At 36.2% G+C, this 11,605-nt stretch overlaps 2 protein-coding genes across 4 annotated transcripts; both read left to right on the top strand.

Moving 5' to 3' along the window:
* Positions 1-2,311: 2,311 nt before the first annotated feature.
* LOC110698278 (reticulon-like protein B21) lies at positions 2,312-6,554 on the top strand. The gene is made up of 9 exons (XM_021875669.1): positions 2,312-3,679; positions 3,878-3,943; positions 4,052-4,154; positions 4,256-4,330; positions 4,407-4,560; positions 4,712-4,781; positions 5,316-5,381; positions 5,865-5,987; positions 6,150-6,554. The coding sequence occupies exons 1-9, from the start codon at positions 2,683-2,685 to the stop codon at positions 6,329-6,331; spliced, it is 1,836 nt and encodes a 611-aa protein (XP_021731361.1). The 5' UTR covers positions 2,312-2,682; the 3' UTR covers positions 6,332-6,554.
* A 1,095-nt stretch (positions 6,555-7,649) lies between these two features.
* Positions 7,650-11,026, top strand: LOC110698279. Of its 3 annotated transcripts, none has more exons than XM_021875670.1 (4): positions 7,650-7,829; positions 8,029-8,166; positions 8,248-8,323; positions 10,552-11,026. In XM_021875670.1, exons 1-4 carry the CDS (start codon positions 7,761-7,763, stop codon positions 10,668-10,670), a joined length of 402 nt encoding a protein of 133 aa, XP_021731362.1. In that variant the 5' UTR covers positions 7,650-7,760; the 3' UTR covers positions 10,671-11,026. The 3 variants fall into 3 exon arrangements, with proteins under 3 accessions (XP_021731362.1, XP_021731364.1, XP_021731363.1); XM_021875672.1 differs by lacking the exon at positions 10,552-11,026 and adding an exon at positions 8,462-8,646 and having other exon boundaries at positions 7,662-7,829; XM_021875671.1 differs by lacking the exon at positions 10,552-11,026 and having other exon boundaries at positions 7,662-7,829; positions 8,248-8,646.
* The last annotated feature ends 579 nt before the right edge of the window (positions 11,027-11,605 follow it).

Raw genomic sequence — 11,605 nt, 5'->3', positions numbered from 1 at the left:
TTCTCAAACAAGGTTGCAGCTGGAAAATTGGAAACGGCCAGTTCACTCTAGCTGGTTCAGCTAAGTGGGTCAATGGGTGCATCCCGGAGTTCAAACCCGGAATTTCGGAGCCATCTTTAGCCCCTCATACTGTCAGCTTTTTCATCAATCATCAGGCAAAGGGGTAGGATACTACCAAAGTTGTCAACTCGTTTATCCCTGCGGATGCTTCTACTATCCTGGCAATGGAGGCCCCTGATACAACTCAAGATGATCTCTGTTACTGGGCGGGTACTCCTTTTGGAAAATACTCGATTAAAACTGGTTATGCTATGCTTCAACAACAGCTTCCCCCGGCTGCCATTCCTCCTCCTACGGACTCTTTCTGGAAGATTCTCTGGTCTCTCCAGTTGCATTCTAAATAGAAGCTGTTGCATCGCGCTCTTGCGGTCAAGGTGGAACTTCATCACAGAGGGGTTCCGATTCAAGACGTTTTTTGTGACCTCTGTAGTACGGAACCAGAGGATTTACAACACCTTTTCAGAATGTGCTGAAATGTGCGTTCGGTGTGGAGGGGTGGATGCCTTGGCATTCGCTCAGAATTCAATGGAGACCTTTCTCTCTCAGATTGGATCCAAGATTATATCGGACTTTTTATCAGTCAGGATGGACCATCAAGTGCTCGCTTGGGTACCTTTGTCGGTACGCTTTGGACCTTGTGGTTATGTCGAAACTCCAGAATCTTTAGGGATTCTTCGGCGTCGCGACCTTTTGATTCTCTGTTTAGGGAGGTCATGGAGAATCATTCAATCTTTGTCAACTCAAATAGTAATTCTGTTAGCCCGGTGGCAGACGGTTGTGCCTCTTCTCCGCCTGGCTTTCACATTGCTCAGCTTGGCCTGGAGCCCCATGGGAGTTCTTTACTTTCTCTTCAAATAGATGGTTCTTGGTTCAAAGATTCTCAACGAGCTGGAATGGGCTGGTGTATGGATAACGATGACCCACTGGATGAGCGAATCTCCGGTGGGAGTAACTACGGTGTTTGTTCCTCTCCTTTACATGCGGAGGCTGTGGCATGCTTGTATGGGCTTCAATGGGCTTTTGATTGCGGGTTTCACTCTATTACTGTTTTGACTGATTCTTATAATCTGGTCTCCTTGCTTCGCGGACAGGGCCAGGGCAGTGTCGATTATATTTGGCTTATTCGGAGAATTTTACAGCTTGGCTCACGCTTCCAGGTTTGTAGTATTAATAAGGTGGATCGTTAGCGTGTCTACAGGGCTCATCTTATAGCAGGAGAAGCAGTGGTTCACTCTATTTGCTTTAATATTAATATGTAGTTGTTTGTATCCTTTGTAAATAAAAAATTAAAAAAAAAAAAAAAAAAAAAAAAAACAACCCTCCCCTCTTGGAAACCTAGAAGCTCGTGCCAAAAAAAAAAAAAACTAATTTGGGCTAGAGTACCTCCCAAAGTATTACTTTTGACATTCTTTTTTATTATTTACATGGTGAATTTAAATGTCACCAATATGTAATTTTTTGAAAACCATCAATATGTATGTATTTATTATGATATAGTATAAGTTAAAAATTCTAAAAAGTCATGCTTTGTATATAGAAAATGATATAATTTTTAATGTTTATAACTAGGGCTTGTTCATATTTACTGAGTTGAAATGAATTGAACTGAACTGAGCTGAAATGAATATTGTATAAGAGAAGGAAATTAGAAACTGAACTGAAATGATTGGAGTTGAATTGAACTGAATTAAAATTAAGCTGAAGTGACAAGCCCTTAGTGTATGATTAGAGTGATACTTCAAATGTTACCTTTGAGGGTTTTATTTTTTTATTTTATTGTTTTATTAAAGAGCTTGAAAGAGAATCCTGCATTAATTATATGCGGCATAGAGAATCATGTGCATCCAAGTGGAACTAAGTTTTTTAAAGGAGTAATAAAAGTTAGGTGTAATCCTTGGCTTTGCATGTGATCCGGTGAGATTGGTAAGGTTATTTTTTCCCCAAAAGGTGAGCAGCACCTTCTGCTTTCATTGACGCTCTAGATATCTAGTAACTAATACTAACCTACCGTATAATTTTATTATTATCTTTACTCTGTATAATTTTCTAAATCTCTCAACAACGTGTTAAAAGAAATGACAGAAGACAGAGGGTATCAAAATTCAATGATAACTATCATTTGCCAGAAATCCCTTTTTTAATTGTAATTTTTAACAGCAGTTGGTTAGAGTAGTGACATCTAGAACTATAATTGTTTTTTTTGGGATCTTGCTAACAAGCAGTCCCTAAGCGTTAGATAAGGAAGTACTTGTAATATATTACTTAAAACAGTATTAAGCTTAAAATGCATGACAAAATCACAAGTCAATCGGTATAATTAATATCTAACGCCTCGGGAGCACTAGTTAGCTTTTACTTTTTCTTTTTTAACAAAAGAAAACAGAGAGAAAAGGAAGCCGATTTCAGACAGCAAGACAGGACATGAATTGCAACGTAGTACTCCGTAAGTGATGATGGTTTGATATGAGAGTAAGAGAGGAGGGAATCCCGAGGTTTTTGTTTGGTTTCAACATAATAAAATGAAGCAGCCAAATAGAGTACACGTATACACAGTCCAAGTGTGGAACTGGATACTCTACTCAGTCTACTGGTGTGCATTGTGAGGTTATCAAAGTTTGAAAAATGGAAGAAAGTGGTAAGACAAAGATGACACCAACAGCGAGAAGAACAGCTACTACTAGAATTGATATGGGCCGAGTCAAGGTTGGCCGTGCTACTGTCAATGGCGTCAATCAACCAGGAATGAGTCCGAAGCCCCTGGGGGCAAAGCGAAAAGTCTGGAATTCAACTTCCACTACTGCAGTCGTCATTGCGAAACAGCAGCAGCAGCAGCGGCACCAGCAGCAGGGACTAGAGATCAGTCCCATTTCTGATCCTACAAGTGCTGTTTCTAATTCCAATCACGATATTAGATCTCCGACTCAGGTGCTCAAGAAGACGAGATCTGAACCACTCAAGGAGGTCAGCTCAACCAATGAGACTCAATTGATCAAGGGTAATTCCGAGAATTGGGATCGTATCACCAACTCCAACTCTCCCAATCGAAGCCCCACAAGCAATAATGTAGCAGCTCATTCTTCCAACATGAACCCCAAATTGACCCTTTGTGATTCAGATCAACATGATCTGCTAGATAATAATGTAAACGATTCCGATAATACCCAAGATCAGGATGTTATGACTACCTTTGTAAATACTTGTGGTACAGAGGAGGTGAAGATGGAGGCGGTTCAAGTAAGTCCCAAAGAAAAGATAATCAATACTAGTAGTGATCATGTGGATGATCATAAACTTGATGTTAAACACGAAGAAAAGAATGAGCTTGTTGACAGTAGTCATGACAAACATTCAGAAACACATGATCAAGGCAGTAGTGATGATAAACTGATTCAACTTGATCTTTCTAAGAAAAGCCCCCTGAAAAACAAGACTAAGAAGGAGCTAAGTCCATCTGCTACCAACAGCAGTGTAGGCCTTAGTACAGGCGCTAAGTCAATTCCAAGCCCCCACCCTTCAACCACGACTCCAACATCGACTCCAACTTCAACAACAGCCTGCTGCAAACCCCTTTCACCCCGATCAAAATCGACTCTCAGTGCCCCAACTTCAACTACTACGCGTAAGCACTTACTACAGATCTTTGCACTACTACTACTACTACATGATTTATTTGCATAACTTGCAGATATTATAACTGATTTTGTTTGATACCTTTTTTACAAAAAAAAAGTTTTTTCCTAATCTTGTTATAGCAACCATGTATATATATGTGACTCTTTCCCTTGCTAATACTTGCTACTTTCACCTGCTTTTTCAGGAGAGGACTTAAATGAATATGATACTTCCACAATCCCTGAAACACATAGCAAGCTTCAGACTTTAGGTAAGTTTGCAATTGTGCATTAAATAACTTTGTTTGTATCAACTACTTGTATGTATAGTGTATTATCAAACGCCTATTCTTGAACATCCAATGTATTGTCCCCCCCAGTGGATTTGGTAATGTGGAGAGATGTAGCCAAATCAGCATTCATTTTTGGCTTCGGAACCTTCATTATAATCTCATCCTCCTATGCAAAAGACTTCAATTTCAGGTTAACATTCCTATTGTAATATTTATCTCTGTTCCTGAAATGTAGAAGTTTTGGTAATAAACTAATAATGCTGAAAATTTTCCATTTTGTTGCAACTGCAGCCTCATTTCAGCTGGCTCCTATATAAGTCTTGTCTATCTCGTCGTTGTGTTCTTATACAAGTCATTTATGAGAAGGTACCTCTTCTAAGCTCTAAGCCTTATTCTTTTCTTGTTCTCCTTTTTCCTACTGATACTTCGGAATTGGAAACAGAGGACTTATGGATAGAGAAGATTGGCGGCGTGAAAACTATGTCATGGGAGAAGAAGAAGCAGTTTGGCTTGTAAAGCTGGTTCTTCCTTATCTGAATGAATTTCTTCTCAAGCTAAGAGGATTTTTTTCTGGAGATCCTGCCGTTACAATGAAGGTTAACTTCCTTAATTTGAATAAGTTGTCACATTACTAGTTGAGTTACGGAGTAGACTATCAATTAACTGGATGCATCCTTGATTAGTTCTAACTTATTGTAAATACGGATTTGATTAATATGTGCTAACTGTGTGCATATGAAATTGTAGTTGGCAGTGGTGTTATTTGTCTTGGCAAGGTGCGGCAGCTCCATCACTGTTTGGAAGATGTTGAAGTTGAGTAAGTTTCATCAATTGACCATTATAAAATTACAGCGTATGTATCTACTATCTTAATCTTTGTTTGGCAGCGGCCTAGCAACATTAAGTTGACCCACAATGTTTTAAGTAGCTGGAGTTTATTTAGCTGCGAGCTTAAAGTTTTTATTTGAATTACTCCGTAGTTAATACTACTTCCGTTTCATATTATTTACAACGATTTAACTTTAAATAAAGAGGAAAAATGTCTAATCATTGCAAATAATATGAAACGGGATAGTATTTGTAATAATTATGTGCACAAAATTGGAGGCGTCAAGAACTGCAAATGCAGATGTGTAATGGTTTACTGGGAATGCTTTAACAAGTCTGCAGTAGCCTTACGCTTTGTTTGTTTGGTGGCTTTACTTAACTAGTACGAGTACTGGTGTATCGTACGAGTAAAAGAGAGAGAGAGAGAAAAAAAAAAAAAAAAAAACTGAGTATGGTCTCTCACTTGAATTAGAAATTCTCCTCTCACTTTCTCACATCTGCATGTGCATTTGGATTGATGCAGGCTTTTTTGGAGTTTTCGTCATTCCCAAACTTTGTTCTTCCTATTCTACTCAGATTACTGCACACGGTAAAATAAATTTAATTTTAGCTTTTTTCCCCTCCCTTGCTCTTTACCTTTTTTTTTATTATTATTTTATTATTATTTTTTTTGTATATACTTGTATATATATTGCTATGATACCAAGGGTACATGTTAAATATGGATCTAGGCTGCACCATTCAAAATCTGATAATGATGTAAAATATGGGTACTTGTGAGAAAAAAAAAATTTAGGATTCTAAAAAAAGGACTATTGAATAGTGAAGGATAAAATAAGAATTGGAATAAAAAAGACAAATGAGTAGACTGCGTAGTGAGTACTAGTGGAAATAAGAAATGGAGAAAAAAAGAATGAAAAAGGAAAGTATGTAGAAATTAAATTATGAAAGGATGTCCCTATCCCATGCTAAGTTGCTAACAGCATAATACTCCATACAATTACTCCTACTTGTCATTTGCTCCTGCTATTCCAACAATCGGTCTGTACTTAATTGACACATTTAATTTCAGCCAAGTTTTGGGTTGGGCGTTTCCGAGATGCCTGGGAGTCATGCTCACATAAAAAAGCTCTAGCATTCGCTGTCTTCACCATCATCTGGAATTTTTCTTCGGTAGTTGCTCGTGCATGGGCAGGTAAGGCCTCATCAATCATTATTTGCTCTGATCTTTTACATACTAAAACGACACTTCTGTAACAAATAAAGTCTTGAACAATGTGGTGATCTTAGAACTAGATTTGATATATTGTGTCAATATATACAATGCTTGACTCGATGCCTTTCATATTCATGGCAGCCTTCATGTTGTTTGTGGCTTTTCGATACTATCAGCAATCTTTGATCAGTGATGATTTTGTGGAGGTCAAGGAGCAGACTGGATTACACGCACACAATGTTCAGAGAAGACAACATTTAGCAAGACAAAGACGCAGAATCGCAACTTCATTAGATCAAGAGAAACAAAAGAAGAACTTCTGATCTAACTCGCACAAATCCAAGTAACTTAGAAAAGATAGATGGTTTGTGAGAGTAAATGAAGTTGAACATGCACACTTTATACAGATATAGTTAATTAGTTAGCTTTACCAGCCCATTTCTAGCTTCAATATTGTTAACACCCCTCAACAAAATTATGATGTAAATGTACGTGCACAGTGCGCTATCTGGTTTTAATAAAGGTACTGGCTGTTTTTGTCATTCAGCAAACAATCTTTGTCCATTTCTGTCCACGCTCATTGCTGGTAAGACTTAAACAAACCAAGATTATTCTATATAGTGTAAACACATTACAGTTACTTTTATTATCTCAACTTGAAGCATTATATGCTGCTGATCTACCTACAAGTTACACTGAGAGTGAGGGATAGCTCAAATGGTTAGAGCTTCCATAGTTATAGATCTAAGAATCGATTCTCACCCCCGCCCTTGTGGCTCTCTAATCACTACTTGCAGTTGTGCATGTAGCTCTCCCACCTCGTTATGTCACTTAAGTGATAAACACATTTTTGTGTGCTATAAATTAAGCTCAGTCTCTAACTTTGTGATATCTGTTTTGTAGGTTATCTAATATTTCTTATGCATTTTTGTCAACTACTATTATTTTTAAACTCTTAAAAAGGCTACTCACTAATGATCAAACAACTCTTTTTACACCAAAAAAAAGCTCATACGAGTAACTAAACACCTCAATTTATAATCTTTAACTATTTTTTTTTTTTTTTGGGTGAAAGAGAGGGGACGAGCCCCAAAAGAACAAACAAAAACACAAAAACAAAACAACAGAAAAACAAAAGAAAACAAACTAACAGGAAAAACTAAGCTACTAGAAACTAAGCACTAGGCTTCTCCGACACCATCCTAGCCCATGCCACACCGCCCAACTCCTCCAATAAAACGGCATGAAGGTCCAAATGGACCGCCTCAATCATAACCAGCTTCTCGTCCAATGACACGAATTACATGTGTCACATGACACTATTTTCATAATCTTTAACTATCTAGAATTACATGTGTCACATGACACTATTTTCATGTACTGGTACTAAAATTATGTCACATTACCAATAAGAAAATAGATTATTAATCTCACAATCTGTTTGTTTATTTATCTTTGTGATAAAAAAAAAAAAAAAAAAAAAAAAAAAAAAAAAAAAAAAAACCTTATCTACTAGTATTTCTATAAATAAATCAACATAAATTCCCAATCGACATGACATTGGTGTAAATAAATAAATTTGTTACTCTAATTACAAAAATAACACTAGAAAACCAATTTTTTTTAATCACGAAATAAACTTGTATTTTCTCTATTTTTATACAGCGGAAGGCCGGAAGCAACCCAGGTTTTTTTTTTTATTTTATTTTTTGAACCCAGCTTGGGGAATAAGAAAATTGGGAATCAAGAATCATGTCTGCGGAAAAGTCTGATAAAGTCCACAGCGATGTGCTAGCCAGTGCGAGACAAGCTTGCTACAAGGTAATCTCTAATTAATGACTTTAATTTAGTGTTTTAATTGAGAATTAAGAATTTGAGAATTGAGAATTGGAATTAATGAGTTTAATTTAGTGTTTTAATTGAGAATTAAGAATTTGAGAATTGAGAATTGGAATTAATGAGTTTAATTTAGTGTTTTAATTGAGAATTAAGAATTTGAGAATTGAGAATTGGAATTCAGGCACGGGATGAATTCTACGCTTGTTTGGAGAGAGAATCTGGCAAAGTTGCCTCCGAATGTGCTTCCGTCGGCCTTCTCTATCCCGCCGAATGCAAGAAATTCAGGGCTAATTTCGAGAACAGTTGCCGCCCTGCTTGGGTACTATCTCCGATTCATTCTCCTGGATAATTTTTTTGATAATCCAATTTTATTAAACTTGATTGTAAAATTAAATCGCAGGTGAAGCACTTCGACCGGCTACACTGCGGAAAGAAGAGGACTCAAAGATTATTGGATGATAATGAGCTCAGGAGAGGTCCGTTAACTCTTCCACAGCAAACTTTCACCTGCAAATCACCCACTAATTAGATTTTTACTTGTTTAATTAATTGCTTTTTACCAATATATTTAACTACACTAGCTAATTATTGGGATGGATTATCTGTTTTGGCAGACTTTTGAAAAGCCATTGCTAACTTGGAACAATGCCGCTCAATTCCCTTGTTCATGTTATTTTTTTTGTTTTAAATGATGTATTTTTGGTGCTTTTTGTTACCAAATGAATAAATTTAGGATGTCTCCTTGTACACTTTGAACTTTTAGGATTGTGATTGTTTCATTTTTTTTTTCTTCTTATTATTTGTCTTTGTTGAATTGTTCATTATTGGATGTGGGTTTATTAAGGGTGCTTTTTAATCCCAAGATCTAAGTTATATCCATGTATAATAAGGATGTCTAGCCTAGTCGAGTATACTTAAGTAGCTAGGATTTCTTTCGGGTCAAACTGTAGCTCAGTAATATCAAAGCTGGGGCTGATATAGATGGTGCAAGTGCAACCCTATAGAGTGGTCGGCCAGAGCAATTGACTTGTAGTATCTTTTCTGTGAAAACAAAATGAATATCAGTGGAACTAGTAGTCAAGGGGAAGTGAATTGGTGGACATTTCTTTTGGATGTCTAGCCTAGTCGAGTACTTAAGTAGCTAGAATTTCTTTTGGGTCAAACTGTAGCTGAGTAATATCAAAGCTGGGGTTGATATAGATGGTGCAATTAACCCTATAGAATGGTCTTTTAGGCCAGAGCAATTGACTTGTAGTATCTTTTCTGTGAAAACAAAACTGAAGTATGAATATCAATGGGACTACTAGTCAAGGGGAAGTGAAATAGGCGTGACTGCTTTTGAGATTTAGAAGCCCAAGCTCATGTTGTTTTTGAGCAAAGTGTGTTGTCGTAATGCAAATATATAGCTTCGTCCATCCAGTTTTATTTGTTGTGTATAGCGCCTGCCTCATGCCTTTGCTAAACTAGCTTTGTCTTCCTGCAATTCTAAGGGTCAATAATTAGAAATCACCTTCAGAAGTCCTCTGCTTTTGCTTAGCAATTTTTTTTTCTAAGAAGTAAAAGCACCTTAATATTTCATTACAATAAACCTTAGAACCCTCAAATGGTTTATCTAGGTGCTATGTACGTAGTATCATTTATGCACCAACTGAAAAACATTTTCAATCAGCATGATCAATTCTCTGATAAGACAGCCAAAGGAGTGTTCTGAATTGGAGGAGGATTGTATATGATTGTTAAATATAATTTCTTAAGAATTAGGATTTTGTATCATAAATCTACTGATTCTTCTTCCTTTTGCTTACTTTCTTTCCATGTTCAAAGACTTCAAACTATGTTAAATTGGTTGGTGGGTGCACTTTTTTAGTTTCATAACATTACCATATAAATTAGGTTTCACTTTGGGGTTCTAGGAAGTTAGTTTCATTAAAACTTTCAGATATTTTGCCCATATTTGTTTGTTAGAGGGTTAGTAAGGATGATATAGAGAAGATCCTACATTTTCCCTGACTTGCTGTGTATGAGAGTAGGTGGCTGTTCTTTTAGCAAAGCACATTTATAAGTGGTTCCTTGAAGAGGCATATAGTTGAGGATTATCTAAAACTCTTACCATAATATTTTGAATGGTGGTTTCACACGACGTTGCTAGTCATTTGTTTCTGCTATGTAGTTCAACCAATAGATTGATCATATACTTGAAATAGATCCTATTTTGGCAGGAGAAACATATTGGATTTACAATTTGCTCTACAAATTCGACATTGTTTGATACCCCCTTCATCCCAACTTAATCTTCCTGGTTAACTTGGACAGTTTTGCTCATGAAAGAGTTGGCTAAAGGATGTAGGATTGATGATTTAGGCTGTCTTTGTTATCGGGCGGAGATATTTTAGCAAGTTAACAAGCTGGTTCTGTTCTTAGTTAGTACTTGGGAATTCATCGTCTCAGTGACTTAGCCCTACATAAGTGAGGCTAGTTAGCTATTCAACCTATTACTGAGATTTGCAAGGTTTAACCCCCAAAAGATGTATTATGCCTGTTGTATCCCCTTGGTAGCAAAACAATAGTAACAATGGTTCTTGTTAGGAAATTGGCCACTTAATGAGGGTGAATGATACTACTACCCGTATACATCAGATGATCAGACAATTTTCTTCAGTGCGGTCGCAATGCTTATTTTGGTACATGGCTCTTTGTTTTGTAGGGAAATTGAAGGCTTCAAGAGCTCTTTTGATCATAAATAGAAGTTGTGTTAAGGAACTATTTGAGCTCTTAATCATGGCTCATTGTTTTTTTTTTTTGGTACTTCCTCAATTTTTTTAATATTGCACGGTTGGAGTTGGTTATAGTTTTATTTGGTAATGGAAAAAAGGAAGAGAGAAAGGTAAAAATTTGAAAGTGACCATGTGTTATAAGGTAATGGTATATTAGGTATTTGTAATGAAAAAAAGAGATGTTTGTTTTGGTTTTTTTTTAGATGATGCATCCCTGTTCAAACATGTTCCCTTCTCTCCGAGTAAAAAAGTAAATGAGCTCAATTTCAAACGGGGAAATCCCTAGTGGAAAATTGTCTCAGATTTCGAGTAGTGTAATTTTGGTACCAAAATTGCATATCTTGATATCAAAATACCAAGTAATCACACTTTTGTACCAAAATAAAAAATAAATAAAAAATTGTAGCTTTTTATATTTTGGTATCAAAATTGTACTCACACGACGTGCCACTATGACCGAGAAAATACTTCATAATAAACAGAAAAATGTTTATCTAGTGGCATTTTTGTAAATAAATTAAAAACTTTTGTCAAATGTGGACCCTAGTAATATTGATTTATTTACTGAAATGCCATTATGACTGAGATTTTATATTGATTTATTTACGGAATTGTCACTAGATAAACGTTTTTTTGTTCATCCATGAAGATGAACTGGGACTCCCTCTGCTCTAAAATGTTGTTGCCTTGTTGGACAATTCTTCGAACTTCAAATTATCGGCTTTTGTCACACTTTTGTTGAAATGAATCAATATGTCATCTTCTTTAGGGAGCCTCCAAATCAATTATGCGAATGTAATGCTAAACGTCATCTTCGAATCTCAAAGTAACGCCCACATTTATAATCTAAAATTACATTCCTACCCTTGTTATAAACTAATCAAATTTAACTCAATTATATTAAAATTGATGAAAGTAATCGCATCAGGAGGTTGATTCATTTTTGAGTGACTAAGTTTATATATTCTCTGATTTCTCTCCTAC

The sequence above is a fragment of the Chenopodium quinoa genome, unplaced genomic scaffold (genome assembly GCF_001683475.1).
Source record: "Chenopodium quinoa cultivar QQ74 unplaced genomic scaffold, ASM168347v1, whole genome shotgun sequence".
NCBI classification, from domain to species: domain Eukaryota; kingdom Viridiplantae; phylum Streptophyta; class Magnoliopsida; order Caryophyllales; family Amaranthaceae; genus Chenopodium; species Chenopodium quinoa.
Note: the sequence above shows the minus strand (reverse complement) of the source record. Positions and strands in the feature narration are given on the sequence as shown.

Bases quoted from the DNA above. Each gene is read 5' to 3' on its own strand.
- LOC110698278 (XM_021875669.1), top strand. From the start codon at position 2,683: ATGGAAGAAAGTGGTAAGACAAAGATGACACCAACAGCGAGAAGAACA. The intron at 4,155-4,255 runs GTTAACATTCCT...TTGCAACTGCAG, and splicing joins GCAAAAGACTTCAATTTCAG to CCTCATTTCAGCTGGCTCCT. The intron at 4,331-4,406 runs GTACCTCTTCTA...AATTGGAAACAG, and splicing joins TACAAGTCATTTATGAGAAG to AGGACTTATGGATAGAGAAG.
- LOC110698279 (XM_021875670.1), top strand. From the start codon at position 7,761: ATGTCTGCGGAAAAGTCTGATAAAGTCCACAGCGATGTGCTAGCCAGT. The intron at 7,830-8,028 runs GTAATCTCTAAT...ATTGGAATTCAG, and splicing joins CGAGACAAGCTTGCTACAAG to GCACGGGATGAATTCTACGC. The intron at 8,167-8,247 runs GTACTATCTCCG...ATTAAATCGCAG, and splicing joins ACAGTTGCCGCCCTGCTTGG to GTGAAGCACTTCGACCGGCT.